General features: G+C 36.7%; 2 protein-coding genes across 2 annotated transcripts in view; both read left to right on the forward strand.

Annotated features, from left to right (window-relative positions):
• LOC107585443 (golgin subfamily A member 4) overlaps positions 1 to 931 on the forward strand; it is a 29,790-nt gene extending 28,859 nt beyond the window's left edge. The window contains exons 20-21 of the mRNA XM_016272460.1: positions 581 to 777; positions 883 to 931. Of these exons, the coding sequence (XP_016127946.1) occupies positions 581 to 777; positions 883 to 931 (246 nt within the window). The remainder of the gene's footprint in view (positions 1 to 580; positions 778 to 882) is intronic.
• A 2,469-nt stretch (positions 932 to 3,400) lies between these two features.
• LOC107585444 (integrin alpha-9-like) overlaps positions 3,401 to 18,370 on the forward strand; it is a 103,978-nt gene continuing 89,008 nt past the window's right edge. Inside the window, exons 1-3 of the mRNA XM_016272461.1 lie at positions 3,401 to 3,765; positions 5,423 to 5,550; positions 11,427 to 11,533. Coding sequence (XP_016127947.1) covers positions 3,578 to 3,765; positions 5,423 to 5,550; positions 11,427 to 11,533 — 423 coding nt within the window. The 5' untranslated portion in view covers positions 3,401 to 3,577. The remainder of the gene's footprint in view (positions 3,766 to 5,422; positions 5,551 to 11,426; positions 11,534 to 18,370) is intronic.

Below are 18,370 nucleotides of genomic sequence, written 5' to 3' on the forward strand. Positions count from 1 at the left end.
TGCAGAGTTTTGCGCATCGTGTGTGTGTGTGTGTGTGTGCGCGCGTGAGCGCGATAGAGATGGGGGGGGGTCACATCACAGGGAGTCGGCTGTCTTAATCGTGGCTTGTGTACTGCAAACACATACCAGCTTCATCACTGTGTCTGTCACACGACTCTGTTCCCCTTTCGGGCTCTGTCTTTACATTTATTTTGAAAGCTGAAGCGATTATGGTAAGAGGCGTTACATTTCTGACGAGTGCTTGCGGTGTTCGGCCAATCACAATGCACTGGGTCAGCTGGCCAATCAGAGCAGACTGCGCTTGTCGGAAGGAGGGACTTTGTAGAAAACGAAGCGTTTGAGAGAGGCGGGGCATAGAGGACCTACAATAATGTACAGTATTTGAAAAATAATGTGTTTTTTGAACATTAAAGCATGTCAACATATTCTGTTATGCCAAATACACAAAATAATGATCTTTAAAAAAGCATCATATGACCCCTTTAAGTTGTCATTTCTTGCTCTTAAATAACATACTGTAATATTAAATGCAGAATTTCAGTTGCATCCCTTTTTTTTCTGTTGCATCTTGTTTCTTCAGACAATGGCCAAAGTTATAACATCCATGCTGAAGTTTCCTCCGGACCAGGCGCAGAAGGTTCTGGAGCGTGAGGATTCCCGTGTGATGGTGAGCGTGTCTTTAGTATGCAGAAGCAGCTGTGAGTTTAAGCGTAGCCTTCAAAGACTCTCCGTAACTCTCCATATGTTAACAAACTGGCTGAAACCGGCGTCCCAGATGTACAGCATTGATGCATTGATGTTCATGTGCCGAGAGGGAGCCGATCAGATGCTAAATGAAGCACATACGTGTTTCTTATCAAATACTTTGTGGTTTTTTAACAGGTTTCTGCAGTGTGCTCACTGTTTCCTTTCCTGGAAACTGAATTCCTGACATTTATTTCAATTTCTCCAGTTGTTTAGTTGCTGCTTTGCTTTTTGTTAAACCACTCATTCAGGAAATCACTGTTCTGTAACTATTTTTATAGCCAATAGCATTTACTTTACACTACCGTTTCGATTTTTCGATTTAAGTCTCTTCTGCTCACCAAGGCTGCGTTTATTTGTTCAAAAAATACAGTAAAGACAGGAATATTATTACAATTTAAAATAACTGTTTTCTATTGTAATATAAAGTCAAATATAATTTATTTCTGTGATCAAAAATGAATTTTCAGCATCATTACTCCAGTCTTCAGTGTCACATGATCTTCAGAAATCATTCTGATATGCTGATTTACTGCTCAAAAAACATTTCTGGTTATGATCAATGCTGCTTCATATTTTTGTGGAACCTGATACATTTTATTTTCACGATTCTTTGATGAATAGAAAGTTCAAAAGCTACAATTTTTTTCGAAATAGAAATTTTTGTAACATTGTCTTTACTGCGAAATAATAATACATTTTAAGAGAACTAATAAAGTTTTATTTACACTACATTCAAATCCTCTTTTTTTCTGCATGCAGAAGCTCTGGCAACATTGCTGTATGTTGCGGTTGTCAGGTAAGACTGGTTAAGCATCAGATTAATTCTCACTATAATATAGTCGCTGTTGGCCAAATAATGTATAAATATGCAAAGATTTTGTACAAGAGATATTGTGATGCTGAATGATTACCATATTTATATACCATGATACAGGGACCACCAAAAAACAAAAGCATTAAACATTATCACTATTTTATGGTGTCAGCATTCAGATATACTCCAGAGAATGAGCACATTTGCATTACACACTGTGTGTGTATGTGTGTGTGTGTATGTATATATATATATATATATATATATATATATAGAAGTAAGTGTAGATTAATACACAGCAGAATATATATCTCCAAAAAAACAAAAACATGATCACCATTTTTAGTGTCAGTATTCAGATGCTTAAAATTATATATAGTATATTATTTATAATAATTTAGTATATATACTGCTGTTCAAAAGTTTGGGATCAGTAAGATTTGTAATGTTTTTTAAAGAAGTCTCTTCTGTTTATCAATGCTGCATTTATTTGATCAGAAAAAACTGTAATATTGTGAAATATTATTACAATTTAAAATAAAGGTTTTCTATTTGAATATAGTGTAAAATGTAATTTATTCCTGTGATGTAAACCTGTATTTTCAGCATCATTACTCCAGTCTTCAGTGTCACATGATCCTTCAGAAATCATTCTTAAATGCTGATTTATTATCAATACAACTGCTCGGTTAACTTTGTAGTTCATTCTATTTTACACAAATTACCATTCAAAATACCATTTATTTATTTTTAAGTTTCTTCTGCTCACCGAGGCTGCATTTATTTGATCATAAATACAGTAAAAACAGTAATATTCTAAAATATTATTTCAATTTCAAATAACTGTTTTCTATTTGAATATAGTGTAAAATGTAATTTATTCCTGTGATGTAAACCTGTATTTTCAGCATCATTACTCCAGTCTTCAGTGTCACATGATCCTTCAGAAATCATTCTTAAATGCTGATTTATTATCAATATTGAAAACAATTGTTAATTTTTTTTTTTTTTTTTTGGAACCTTAATAAAGGCATTTCTTTAAAAAAAATTAAAATAAATAAAATACTGACCCCAAACTATTGAATGGTAGTGTATAGTTACAAAATATTTATTCTAAAAAAAAAAAAAGTGCTTTTTAACTTTTTATTCATCAAAGAATCCTGAAAAAATTATCACAGGTTCCAAAAAAAATATTAAGCAGCACAACTGTTTCCAACATTGGTAATAAATCAGCATATTATACTGATTTCTGAAGATCATGTGACACTGAAGACTGGAGTAATGATGCTGAAAATACAGCTGCACATCACAGAAATAAATTACATTTTAAAGTATATTAAAACAGAAAACCTTTATTTTAAATTGCAATAATATTTCACAATATTACAGTTTTTTCTGTATTTCTAATCAAATAAATGCAGCCTTGATGAGCAGAAGAGACTTTAAAAAAAACATTACAAATCTTACTGATCCCAAACTTTTGAACGGCAGTGTGTGTGTGTGTATATATATATATATATATATTACATTTTCGCCAAATATAGAAAAACCAAGGATCTCCTTTTTAAACAGACTATTGACCAAACCTATGTCACAGTGTGTAAAACTTTTACAGTATGTAAATATATAAATATGTTCTTATGATGTGCTCTAGCAGGCCAGTAATGAGCTGCAGTACTGAGCGCTGTCGGTAGGTGTCGCCAGTGGGCGCGGCGCCACGCGCTCCTCGGCCTGTAACGTGAAATGTGATGCTGGCGCTCAACAGCGCATGCGCGCGTCATCTCGAGCGCAGCGCTTTAATGCCAAGAGAAACTCCAGAGACGCAGCAGAAGAGATGAGCGCCCCATCCTGACCCAAGCCTCCGATCCACAAACTCAAACCCTGTTTGCGTGCGCTTAGTTCCCACGATTAAGAAAAGGAAGTCGTGTAATCGTATACATGTAGTTTTTCCATTTTGGGACTTTATTGACAGATTTAATAGCGTTTGTAAAGTTCTCATCAGGTTGAACACTGAGGATGCGCAACAGAATGACGGAATTTTCTACACGGAGAAGCAGCGCTTTGGATGTTTTTGTGTGTTTGTGTTTGGCTTCTTTGGCTAATTCCTTCAACATTGACTTACAACATCCCGCGGTGTTCCGAGGACCAGATGCGACGTTTTTTGGATATTCGGTGCTGGAGCACGTCCATGACAACACACGCTGGTGAGTACTTGCTCTGGAAGGGAATACGCGTTTATACAGTCAGTTTTGCGTCTTTGTAGTTGTTTTAATGGTGAAAATGAGTATTCCCTCACTTTAGCCTGTTGAGGTTTATCTCAAATTGTCTTTTGGCGTCCCTGGTACAAAGGTAAACTGTCTTAAAGACTTTATAGAAATCAAAAATAAAGTTTTATGTATATATATATATATATATATATATATAATGAATAATCAGTACTTACATTTTGCCGTTACTTTCCTAACGGTAAGCGCTCGAGCGGTCTTCGGTTGCCAAGGTTACCTCCTCAGGTAAAGTTAAGGTTAAATGTCAGTGTACAAAGGTAAACTGTCTTAAAGACTTTATAGAAATCAAAAATAAAGTTTTATGTATATATATATATATATATATATAATGAATAATCAGTACTTACATTTTGCCGTTACTTTCCTAACGGTAAGCGCTCGAGCGGTCTTCGGTTGCCAAGGTTACCTCCTCAGGTAAAGTTAAGGTTAAATGTCAGTTTTCTCAGGTGAAAATAATCGCGTAATTAAACTTTTGTGGTCACTGAAATGTTCTTAATGATATATGAATGATTAAAACAGTGGTCTAAATGTAACCTAAAAGACCGCATGTTAAAAAAAAACGTTAAATGTCGTAACATTGACGCCGCAAGCATAGTATGTCAAATGTAAACTTAAATGCATTTTTAACAGTTTTGTCTTAAATCAATATGTAGCTAATAAAATAATAAATGATGACAGCGCTCGCTTTTTGCAAAAGCGCCGCTCCGTCGCTATGGTTACGCTAATATTGGTTTAGCGCTAGGTGAGTTATTTACGTTTTCTGTGTAGATTGTCTTGTTTATTTTGATTTATCTTGGTGTTGGATTGTCACTGTGGCTCTAAAAAATAATTTGGACTATTAAAATGTGTATTAGTATTGCGTAAGATGATAAAAACCAAACTAAGTTGCATATATTTTGATTTCAAACCAGTCTCTGAGCAAGAATGAACAAGTGAGTTATTCAAGTAATTCTGGAAAAAGCTCCTTATGCATTTGGAGAGTGACATTTGGTTTGATGTTTTGTTGTCTAATCTAATGCAAGGCATTTAGGGCTTTTAAACTGCGATTACAAGCGGCACCACAAAATAATTACACTTATGTGCATGCATTTCTTTAGCTTTACTCAGTTCATGCTAACAAAAGTACAATGTTTTCCCTTACTTTTTTGACTCAACTCTTGCCATTACATTTCAGACATGCAACCTTTTGCAACGTCTCTTATGACGGTACAGATGTTAAGCCTTTCTTCCAAGCCAAGGGCTGTCCTAAAGTTTAAAGGGAAACACTGGCCAGCGCCCAAAACATTGCCGTTGCTTCAGTGGAGATGATTATGTAGTTCTTGCATCACCGAATTGTAGAGCCAAACCATGACAGTATGACCAGGCAAAACCACCTCCAGGGCTAATTCATTTATTAGGCTTCCCTATTATTCATCTATGACACTTACAGACAAAAACAGACCTACAAAGTCTAGTTTTGTTTTCCATTTTATAATGATAAAAAGCTGTATAAATGGACTTCTGTCCCAAGCATCCCAAGTTGTGTGTGTAGTTGTATTGTGATGTACAGTGACACTGTTTCTCCTGATGTCTGTAGGATTGTGGTTGGGGCTCCCAGAGCAAACTCATCATTCAGCAGTTCGGTTCAATCACCTGGAGCTGTATACAAGTGCCGAATCCGCAACAACCCAGAGCAACGCTGCACTGAGATGGACCTCGGCAGAGGTGTGTATCTCACAAATATACAGAGCACACATGCAGTAGCTCTTACTTTACCTGTATACCTATGTTTACATAAAGCCACATCTCAGCTGCGTGATTGTTTATATAATCAAAAATGTGACTATATTATTGTCAGACTCTAAATATAAAGTTGGATGTATTATGTCCAACTTTATCCACAAACATATCCTCACTTAAAGTGGTAGGCCTATAGACTAAATAGCAAATCTTAACTGACTTTTTTTTGTCACAAAAATTAACTATATTATCATCTGGATCTTTACATAAAGTTGGATATAAAAGTATGTCCATATAAAATAATAAGTATATAAAGTATGTAACTTTTATATAAAAAGTATAACTTTCTCCAGATGCATACAGTATACTTGTGTAAAGCAATATGAACCATATAGGAAATCTCAGCTGTGTGATTGTTTATATCATCCAAACAAATGTAGCTATATTATTGCACAGCTCTCTATGTAAAGATGTCAAACTGTGTCTAAAGATCTTTTGTAAAAAAGGAAGTGAAAATGTGTTGATCTATTATCATTATATCAGATGTGCTTGGTTTGACAGCACCAGTTTAAATGAAAAACAGTTAGACGATGCCATCTGCGCAGTCAAATCAGCCGGTAAAAGAGCAGAACTGTTTTACACGGGTAGTTAAAAATACCCAAACCACTGTACAACTGTAATCACTCATGGAATTAAACATGGATGGATTTTGGACCAGTCGATATTTGAAAACCTGCCTGGACGATTGTTTTAGCAGCCTTGTTTTTGTCACTTTAACAGCTCTAACATGGTTTAACATGGTTGTTATCTTATCCTGTTATTTTCACATTACCCCTGTTACACTAACACTCACTTTCAGCACTGATAGTGGGTCGATTTACACTTTTACTTCTATAAACATGCATCATACTATGAGCGTGTTTATGTGATGGACAGCTGACAATATCATTGTTTTTATCTTTTTAACATTAGTAATATTACTGTGTGAAATCAGTTAAAATGTCTGTAGTCTGGCTCCTGAAGTATTTTGATAGAAATGATGAATGGTTTGGCTAATATTTTCCAAACGGCCTTGCCAAGGATCCAATGTGTAGAAATCTCTTGAAGCTCTTTTCTTGTGGTGGAGAGATGAGAGCAGTTTGTGTGGCTTTAATGCGCACACTCCTGCTTGCGCTGTCTTACTGACAGAACACACATGAGCAAATGAGGCGTGTCCTGGGGCCCCAGCTTTGAGTGTACATTAATCATTTGGGATAAGACCCTTCATGGGCCCCCCTTGAGAAATATTGCTACTGATATAGTGAACTAGTTTCCGTTTCTCTGAAGTGCTGTTAAAGGAATAGTTCACCCAAAAAATGAAAATTTGCTGAAAATGTACTCACCCTCAGGCCATCCAAGATGTAGATGAGTTTGTTTCTTCATCAGAACAGATTTGTAGAAATGCAGCATTACGTCACTTGCTCACCAATGGATGCTCTGCAGTGACTGGGTGCCGTCAGAATGAGTCCAAACAGCTGATAAAAACATCACAATAATCCACAAGTAATCCACACCACTCCAGTCCATCAGTTAATGACTTGTGAAGCGACAAGCTGTGTGTTTGTAAGAAACAAAGACGTTTTAACTTCCAGATCAGATCGCAGTACCATTTACTCATCTGCTTGCAGACATGAAGCTATTTATCGGTTACGAAATGGTCTTGATCTTGATAATTGCAAGCATATTTTGAGCAATTCTTTAGCTGTGTATTGCAGATCCTTTCTTCTGTTTTTACAGCCTTCGTTGAAGTTCTTTACTGGTAAAGTGAAATGCATTGTCCTCGGTTGTTATGGGAAGCAATTCTCCACTTTCTAGTATGTCTCAGCTTCATCAAATACAGTAATTATGCTATTTCCTTCTAAGCAACACAGAACCTATTCAAAGCCATATTTAGGATGAGCAATTACAATCTTTATTTAGAGTAATAGAGCCAGTTGATTGTCTGGGTGATGAGGGTACTGAAGGATGTGTTTTATAGTGTACTATAGGAATAGATCTGTTCCAAAACCTAGAGAGCTGACTACCTAGACTCCATTCTTCATAGGTGTAATTTCAGAACAAAATTTTGGCCAATTTCAAAGGCAGCATGGCATGTGTTCCTCAAGGAAAAGCAATTGCAAGTTCAGTGGAAGAACTGGCATAAAAGATGAGAGAAATGTTTATTATAAATATACTTATACTCAACCCAGGTTCATTGGGAAAAGAGGCCTGTGGCAACATTTATGCAAAATGATATTATGTTGTTTTGTGCACATGTTGTGGAGTAAAATGTCCAGTGAGTGGCTCTAAAAGTGCATTCAGTTTTATCCAACAAATATGAATCTGGCATTGTTTTATTACGTTGATCGTTGTACGCATCACAGCAGTTCAGAAAATTAAATGCCATCTACACTAAACCTAACTGATAGTGTTAACAACAGCAAACATGAGATAAAAAAGCATTTGCTACCATGCATTTTAGCATGTTTATATGAGGCTTTGATCTCTTTTGTGGAGTTTTTTGACTCGTGTTTTAAGTGACTCGTACCCATCTGTACCAGGTGAGCTAATGAGCAAGTTTACTACGTCATAAAAGACATGCATATGGAGTTGTTTGTGTGATTAAAAACATTCAAATGTATTAGTTTGCAAATAATGTACTATGGTAAAAGTGTCTTAACATAGTATTGTGCAAGGAACTGCCAAAAATTAAGTCTTTATAGCCTCCGTAATCATAATTTGTGTGGAAAGGAATAAAAGTAGTTTTTGTTTTACTACCACTAGTGCTCATTGCTCATTTTGGAGCAAATTTTTCTAATGACCCTGGGTTGATTACATTTCATTCAATAGTGCAAATTGTACAGAAATTTAGTGAAATCTAATTAAAACTGTTTGTGTGTTAGTGTTGCATTGCTAGCTGAGCAACATGCTAATGCCATCCACTGTACTGGACTGTTATTGGTTGATCAGGTTTGTTTCCACAGTGTTAAAAAGATCCTCACCTGACAAATCTTTCACCACATTCACTGTTGACCAACTCTCCATCATAGTTGCCCTGATCAAACTAGCATGCGCATTTGTTTTCTTTCAGTTATCCGTTAACTGACCAGCACACTCCGGGCTCACGCTCGCTCACTACATGCTTCCAGATCTCATCCTACTTCTCATCCCCTCGCTAAGCGTTTCACAACCAGAAGAACGCGGCACTCAGGACCCACACAGATGCGAAAACAAACACGTCCGTTACGGAGATGGCCGGGGGGGGAACCGGGGTTGCTGATTTGATGAGATGTTTATAGTTGGATGAACATTCCTTGCGCCTTCTTATTTGAAGTGATGGCCAAGGTTTTTAAGAAGGGAATTCTTCTCGCTGTTTGCCTGCAGTCTTGACCCTGTGAAATATATCTGTTTTCAATGAGTAGTGTTTTTTTGGATGGTGCTTTGCTGCTAATTGCTGAAAATAATGTTTTGTCCATATCCCAAGCAAACTTCATCTTGGTTTTTGACAGTTTGTGTTTCCCTCCTAACTTGAGATCTGGCGCTCGTCTTTGTGTGCTTTGGATGCTTCGCAGCTTTGGGGGCAAAAGCATTAACTTCAAACAACCCGAACAAGACATGATTAGAACCAATTGTCCCACCTTTGACAAGCTGCTGTTTAGGAGGTCTGGAGCTATATTTAATAGCTGCTATAAAAGACTAAATAATATTGCTATTAATACTGCTATAATTTCCATCCAAGTTCATGCTAGTTTCTCTTGGTTAGTGCTCGTCTTGCTGGTGGAGCAGAATCACTAAAACTTTCTACATGACACTGCTGCTCAAATGTTTGGGTTCAGTAAGATTCTTAGAAGTTTTAATCAGCAAAAATGCACTAAATTGATCAAAAGTGAAGTATTGCATATGGCGCACTATTTCCTTGACACTTGTAGGGCATTTCAAATCACTTTTGAGTGTGACAGATAGGATGTTGTCTTTGTAGGAAGTAGATGCCAGAACAATTGACTAGTTTTTGAGCTGGTGTGAAGATTTCGGGTTATGCATTGATTCATTAAAAACTGGGTGGGAGTAGTAGAATAGGAATCCTAGTTCAGTTTGGCGTTTTGCAAGTCTCCGCACCAATGCTGTCAGTCTGCTGAGAAGGAGGAGAAAAGAACCAGAGCCAAAGAAAACAGCCGCTGTCCCGGGAGCCATCACTCTTTCTCCTTCGGACAATCACAGTTTGCCCCTCAGAGGTCCGCTGTAGCTCAACGCTCATAGATAAACATTAAAGCCGACCCTTATGCTTAGATAAACTCCCTGTAGGAATAACGCCTTGCTTGTAAATCCTCCACTTTTGTGCAGTTAAATACCCAAAATAGACAATAGAATACCTCCAAAATAGATCATGTCTGATTCAAGAAGCTGATATCTCATGGTTTATATTTTCCGAGGTCACCAGTGTAGGGTTTTTTAATCCTAAACTTTTGAGGTAAATGATTTGTGATCATGCATTGAGTTTTTTTTAATGCCTTTTTTTTATGGTTTTAAATTCTGAAACATTGAAACTGTTATTGAACTAAATTGAGTCAACACTGAATACACACTTTTTAAACTAACACTGTTATTTTGCTGTTTATTACCGTGAAGCTGCTTTGAAAGAATCTTTATTAGATGTAGTGCTATATAAATAAATGTGACATGATTTGACTATGTACCATGGTACTAAATGATCACCATATTAATGTACTTTTTTTGTAGAGCAGTATATACAACATCCTTCAGTAATAGTCTAGATGTGTTTTGCATGGCTTTTGAAGCCAAAGTTCATTAATCAGTCAGTACGTTTAAATGGACAACAATACTCAGATTTTAATACGATTAAGACAATACTCTGATTAAGAATCTACCATGTAAACAGAGATTTTTACTTACCTTAATCCAGCTAAAGTCATAATCAAAGTAAACACTATTCGAATTAAGACGTGTGGACTATTCCTATTTTAGTCGCATTACCGAAGTGCAGTATAGACATGTAAACACCTTAATCACATTATTACCGTCGTGTAGGACTTTTCATCCCCTTTTTGCAACAGGATACACACACGGCAGTGGTCAACCATTTGACGGCAAATAAAAGAGCTTCAACACCACCATCGTCTGTATGCATGTACAAATAATTAACTGCACTTGAAGCTTTCATAAAATTACAAATGAAACACCCAAAACTGTACATGGCATCATCACGAAGACAAACTATATGTTTATACATGAAATTCCGGAGGGGAAGTCGGATGGCGTCGCGTGGTGACGTAATGACGTGTGCCATTAATCGAACTATGTACTATAACATGTAAAACGGGAACATGAAAGGAATATTCTAAAAGCAACTCATGTAAACACCTTAATCATAATATTGTCTTATTTTGAATAAGGTAAATAATTAGATTACTGATGTCCATGTAAACGTAGTCAGTGTTTAGTATGTTGCACGCACCTTTCTGCTACTGCTTTGTGAGATCGGAAGTTAATTTGGTCAATAGAAATAAAAATAGAGCTTCTAGACTTTGATTCTCCAAGTAGAGCAGTTGGCCACTAGCGTTGTGAACATTGGAATAAGTTCATACACTTCCATATATTTGCATTTGGTACACATGAGTTTTACATTTCAAATATTTTGTGTACTCATCTTACTAACACAAAGCAATATTGTCTGTATTTAAGCAAATTTAACAGTCTCAAACATTGACTGTCTGACTTTTGTTTCAGGCTGTCTGGTCTCAGAGTGGTATTAGTGTGTTTCTCATTGCAGACAGAGATGTTTGTCTCTCTGTGGGCTACAATAACGTTCTCATTCTGTACTCTAGGAAATAAGCAAAGGGAGTCCTGCGGGAAGACGTGTCAAGGCGACAGGAATGATGAGTGGATGGGGGTCAGTCTGGCTCGACAGGACAAACCTAACGGAAAAATTCTGGTATGTTACATTTTGTTATAGAAAATAAGCAATCTTTCCCAACTGTGACTCTAAATTCTGATTGGATTAAATGTTTTGAAGCCACATGGCTTATAGTGTGATGCAGGGATGACATAATTTTGTAGGCCAACCTGGAAGTCATCATCACCCTGCTTTTTTCGACAAAAAGCCAATAGTATTTTTCCATTTGATTTTGGATTGGATTGGTTGGATTGAATTGGTTTTGCAGAAAATAAACTCTGTGGCCAGCAAAAGTTTATGATTCTAAGGAATAAATTTATAGCAATGTTTTGCCATCTTTCGCATTTGGTATGTGCTATTTTTGAAGCAATATTATAAGCTACCAAAGGCACTTAATATTTGGTGAATTTAATGAAACACTGTTGACAGAGCCATAGCATTTTGTTTATGTTTGGAAGGTAGCTTTGTAGTGAGTGCTCTGGAAGGGTTGCCATGCCCACATATTATAAGCAAAGCTTATTAAACGTGTTCGGGTTGTTGTTGGGGCTTGGCACATAATGCAATCCAGTTTATGGAGTTAATAACGTAGGAAGGTGCAGGTCACGATATTTTGGTATGTGGCTTATTTCCAAGCAGTGTTAATTTTAGTGACGAATAATTTTCGTTATAATTTTCATCATCAACAATTTTTTAACCGACGAAAATGAGATTCTTCAAGACAAGTAAAAGCTTAAAGGGCTCATCGGATGCCCATTTTCCACAAGTTGATATGATTCTTTAGGGTCTTATTGAAAAGTCTATAACATATTTTGGTTAAAAGTTCTCAATGGTAGTGTAAAAAACACCCTTTTTACCCTGTCAAAAACTCTGCAGAAATCAACCCGTTTTTTTGCATGTTGCTTTAAATGCTTATGAGCTCTGCTGACCCTGCCCCTCTCTTCTATGGGGTGACGAGCCGTGAGACTGTTTACTTTAGCCGCATTTAGCCGTGAAACTTGCTAACTAGCACGTTATTAGGAATAGCGATTGCAAAGATTCATAATAGAACCCTTATACTCAATTCTGCTGTAAGTGAAGCTGGATCATGAATGATTCGCGCGAACATAAACGCATTTAGGCAGATCAGGGGCGCATTCCCTACACAAACAAATGTAATCCACTGCGTCTTCAGCGGCTCAGATGTCGGGAGTAAATGATGTCTGCTATGTTCATTATTACATCCAACAACAAAACACCTCAATCGCTATGGAGCCATTCTTGTCTACTTCCCTGCTCCGCCGTCGAAACAATACAGGTCACTCAGGGTGGGTCTAAAGTAAGACGGCTGTGTCAATCAACTACCGTGGGAGGGGCCTGGGTCTGTGTGCCATCACACAGACAAGAAGCTGAGAACGGCCTGATTTGAAAAAGGGGATATTATTTTTAAGGATTAAATAAAAACCACTGGGTGGATTTTTATCATTATAGGGTAGATGTGTACACACACTGCCAACCAGGGGTGCCGCTAAGGGGGGGGGAAGTTAGGATGATTCTAAGAGCCCACGCACTTTTGGGGCCCCCAGATATCTGTTTTATTAGTAGTAACAGTAGTAGTAGTAATGTAATAGAAATTATAAATGTATCTACCAAAGAGTTACAAATAAAACTAAATTCCGGCTTATTTCTGCATTTCCGGCAAAATTATCCCCCCATTCACTGCATGGTTTCGTCCCGTCCTAAGTAGCCTAGAGTCACTGAGTGAGATCAGATGGTAAACTGTCAAATTAGAGATGTCTTCGAGTTTGAGGGGGGCGCAAACCGAGCCGGACGATTTGGTCAGTCGCACTTTTAAACACATTTTAGTTTTGCAATAGAAAATCTACAAATTCACACTCTGATTACACAGAGCAGCAGCAGGAAGCACGTGAGGTTGTCATGGTAACCAGATACACTGCACGCGATTTACAGCTGCGCTTCTGTTTTGCTACACTAAACTAAGGCAATAAACACGTTGAAAATAATGCACAATAAACATGTCTGTCAAAACAATCTCAAAGGAGGCTTTTATTAAGCAAATCAAGGAGTGAATTACTCATCCACTGTTTAAAAAAAAATACTTTAGCTGGGTTTCCTCAGGCAGGGTCACAATTTATTTACAGTGTATGAAGCTACAGGTTTTTGGGTTAAGGTTCATAATGTAGAACATGTTTAACATTGTATGCTGTATGTGCATAGGTAGCTAGCAAACAAGGAATACAGCTGTTAAGCTAACAGTTTAGCACAAGATCATGATTGAGAAATGTTGGATACTGCTGGAAATGCTGCTATGGGGTATCCTATTTATTATTTTAGGATTTTTTTTTGTTTGCCCCAGTGAAGCATTTTTTTATTAATATAACTGATTAAGTAGTCAAACTCATTCCATATCAGCAGAATAGTGTGGTACAGAAAGTCTATGTCCATAAAACAGGTTCTGAATGAATTATCTTACTGATACCTAATGGTCAAAAGCAAAAGTAATAGGTCAATATTATTAAATTGCAGACAGATTTTGAATAGCTGGTATGTCTTGTACACTATTTTGCCAAAAGTATTGGGACACCCCCTTCTAATGAACAGGTTTGACTACTTTAATATACAATACTTTTGTCCTTATGTATGTACAAGTCATTGGTGTTTGGTTATGAGTTTTTGGCTCAAGGTCTGCATTTAGTCACACCAGAGGTGTTCAGCTGGGATTAGGACTTGGCTTTATGCAGACCAGTCAAGTTCTTCCACACTGACTGAATCAATCTTTTTTTTTTTTTAACCTTGCATTATACACAGAGGCATTGTTGTGTTAAAATAGAAAAGGGTCATGTTCAAACTATTGGTATAAAATTAGAAGCACACAATTCCCTAGAATATCATTATATTCTTAAAGTCCCCATGAAATCAAAATTAAAGAATTTGGGGTATCAGTATCAATATGTTAGTCTTAAGGTTATCTATAAGGCAGTGTGCTCCAAAACAGTGACACAATTAGCATTTAGAAGATATAAGCATTCAAAGCTTTTAGTTACTTCCGCCAAAACGACTCAACGTTTTTTTTTACGTCACATCGTACTTCACCTTCTCATCAAATCTTCTGACCAATCAAACGCTCTCTAAAAGCCGAAGCGCCCGCCACCTACACTATAAATAGATGCTGAAGCTGTGGCTGAGATTGGTCGCTTGTTCACAGTGTAGTATTTCCTGTACAGTGAATGGCACGTAGTGTACAATGTAGGCGATAGGGAACGATTCAGACGGAGTAAATATGCTTTCGATTGGGGCAAATGAGGTCTGGTTTCACATTGTGTCACGCGAACTGCGACAGCGCGCACAGTCTGATCCGGACTTTTTGCTCCGGTCCAGAGACGCGATCGCACTTAGCGGATCATATGCGCGAGTCGGCATATATTAAACACTTTTAAAACTACACAGACTCAGCATGATTATGATCACTATTTTGTTTTACTAAGAGTTTCATATTGAATATAGGGGATAATCTATTAGACTGTGGCTGTCAAATGCGGCTTTACCGAGCTCAACGGCTCTGACCCGTGCAGATATAAACAAAACGCTATTGGCTAATTTAAAAAGGGGGTGGGGCTGCTCGATATGTCCTGCCCTGTCTTCCCATTTCAGTTGAAATTACATGTTTCAAGGCACTTCAGGGGACCTTTAAACATTAAGCTGTGCACTTTATATTGCACAGAACATTTACTTTGAGGAAACGGATTAGAAAGAAAACCTGTTCAAAGTTTACATAAAACATTAAGATGAAATACTCAGCGTTAAATAGGTAATTATGGTCAATGTTGTCTGGATTTTTTTATGTGTAGATTCAACGTTTGAGTGATGTTGTGCATGAATCAGAGTAGGAAATTGCTTGCTTAGATGCTTTTCTCCAATAAGAGTACAATCAACTTTTTTTTTTTTTTTTTTAAGTAATAACTTCAAGCATGCCTTATTTTATCCATTGTTCCACAATTTTTGTTCTTAACTACCTTTAACGACTGAATTTTCAACCATCTCAGCAGTTGTTTAAAACAAACCCCATCGACTTGTAAAACATGGGCAGAAATGATGAAGCCATCATTGTTACAGAATCTTTCACGACAACCGCATTGTTAAACTCCAGCTATACTGTACATCAAGAGAAAGTGTTTGAAGTGAGGGACATTTTCTCATGATGACAAACTGGAGCTCTAGAAGAGGCATGTGCGAGGGAGATGCCAACACAATCAGGAGGAGTTTGGCAAGAGATGTGGCACAACAACCAAGACATGGCGTAGCTCATGCAATCAGATTTTAGAGCTACAACCAAGTGTTTTCTATAGTGTATTTCACCACAGAGGTGACATTGGGCTTTTCGATATGTTGATTGCACCATAAACTTTATATGTATGCTAACGTTTGCGTCAAAAGTGACAGTAAAGACATTTATAATGTTACACAAATTTTATTTCAAGTAAATTCTGTTCTTTTGAACTTTGTTCATCCAAGATTCCTTGAAAAAATACTCTTTCACAAAATTATTAAAATAGTGCAACTGTTTTCAACATTGATAATAAGAAATGTTTCTTGAGCAGCAAATCAGCATATTAGAATGATTTCTGAAAGATCATGTGACACTGAAGACTGGAGTAATGGTTCTGGAAAATAATTATTTTAAATTGCAATAATATTTCACAATATTACTGTTTTTATTGCATTTTTACTGACTCCTAACTTTTGAACTATAGTGTGATTAATGTCTATGGACGCCTGTTTCTGCCACTTGATAAAAATGTAAGACAGGTAATTGCGAATTTTAACCCACAATTCAGACTTTGTTTCAAAATTGCAAGATATAAATGCAGAATTGCGAGAAAATAATAAAAATTAGCTATTACTTTTTTCATTTTTATTTGGTGGTGGAAAAAAACTGAATTGTGAGATGTTTACTCAGAATTTTGATAAAGTCAGAATTGCGAGAAAGTCAGAATTCTTGGTTTACGTCTCGTAATTCAGACAGTTTTTTTTATTTTATTGCAAACATATGGAAGCCTGTTTCCACCACAGAATTAAAAAAGAAAGCAATTTCTTTCTTTTTTTTTTGTCCTCACAATTCTGACTTTTTTTTTTTTTTTGAATTCCAGTAAACAAAGTCCGACTTGTTAGATATAAATTAAGATTAATGACGTTTTTTCTCAGAATTGCGAGAAACAAAGTCCAAATTGTGAGATATAAACTCAGAATAGCAGGAAAAACAGTTAGAATTGTGAGATATAAACTAAAAATTGTGAGGGAAAAAAAAGTCAGAATTGTTAAATAAAAGGTCCCAATTACCTTTTTCATGTTTATTTATTCTGTGGCGGAAACCAGCTTCCATAGGTTTGCAATAAAAGCTGTGTGTATACAAAATATATTGCATGTATAGCCTGAAAGCACTTCAAAATGTCCTTTATAGATGTGTGTTTACAGTGTGAGTGTGTGTCGCACCGCAACAAATAGCTGTATTTGTGGAGATTCATGTTTATATGTAAGGCATGTAAGAAAGCTGTTTTGCAGCTGTGGCGGCCTTCACTCAGCCAATCAGCTCTCAGCATGAGCAGAAACATGATTAGCCCATGATCCGTGGTGACTCAGAGCCTCTCAGACTCGTTCCTGATTTAATTAAGCATTATGTATTTCATTACGTCTGTCCTGTGTGTTTCCCAACACTGGCTGCCAGGGAATAAGTTGGAGTTTGTTCTTTTGGTTGTCATTAGACTGTGGTTGTTTTATTGACGTTCAGCTGAGATGGTTATCGAGTGAGTTTAGATTGAGCAGACTGCTTTAGGCTTGGACATAGTCAAACAGACTAGCAGCGTTTCTCAACACAACAAACTACTGCCAGATAGTCATCTAACAACATGTGTGAGCGTACGTATGAATCTGTGTGGCTGTAATATCTTTTAACTCGCTTGTTTATCTCATTGAGCTGTGTAAGCACTGTTGGAAGTGGAGGAACAGGAAGCTGAACTGTTTTTGAGGGAATTCAAGTTTCTCTACAGTCCTGAGCTCCTCAACGAGGGATTTGATCAAATAGGGAAAGGAAAGTTTGTGGCAGATGATTATGGGACTGTATTATTAATGAGCAAAACAGAGAGGTTTTGGTTTGTTGCTTGATCATTTCCATATTTTTTCCTTGGGTATAATGACTTGATTAAAGCTTAATTCTGTTTTGTGTGCCTCTGTTTTATTACTGGTGTTTGCTAAGACAAGTACCACTATTTCTATTTCTCATACGAACACAAAAACCAATGCATTATACTTTGATGCATAAACAGTTTGTGCTACGGACATGAATTTTAATGCATATCTAACCGGCAGTAGTGATGTCATTGCAATATTTGATATTTGATCTTAAAAGTGTTTTTCATTTTTTTATTGAATCAGTATTTTATATTTATATTTATATTATACAAAAATGGGGGTATAAATATCTGGCAATCAATATAATCAAGATATCCCAATATACATATAAAGTACTAATTATAATTAATACTTTATATGTACATTGGGATATTTTGATTATATTGATTGCCAGATATTTGCCGCACAGTTTTTGCTCATGAGGAAAATTAAGTCAAAATCAGGAGAACATTATGAAAAACAGTATTAATGCATGGACTCTGTAACAGGGTTTCTGTAACAAACCAATATGCTTAACTGAAACTTTAACACTATTTTGCCTTCCAAGAAGTTCCTTTCATGAATTCCATCAGGAAATGCAACTCTACTTTAGTTTTTATCCTCTGTCTATGACCTTTCTGCTCTCTCTCTCTCTCTCTCTCTCTCTCTCTCTCTCTCTCTCTCTCTCTCTGTTCCTTCGCTCTCTCCCCCCCC

This window comes from Sinocyclocheilus grahami, unplaced genomic scaffold (genome assembly GCF_001515645.1).
Source record: "Sinocyclocheilus grahami isolate Dianchi unplaced genomic scaffold, SAMN03320097.WGS_v1.1 scaffold70.1, whole genome shotgun sequence".
In the NCBI taxonomy this organism is placed as follows: Eukaryota; Metazoa; Chordata; class Actinopteri; order Cypriniformes; family Cyprinidae; genus Sinocyclocheilus; species Sinocyclocheilus grahami.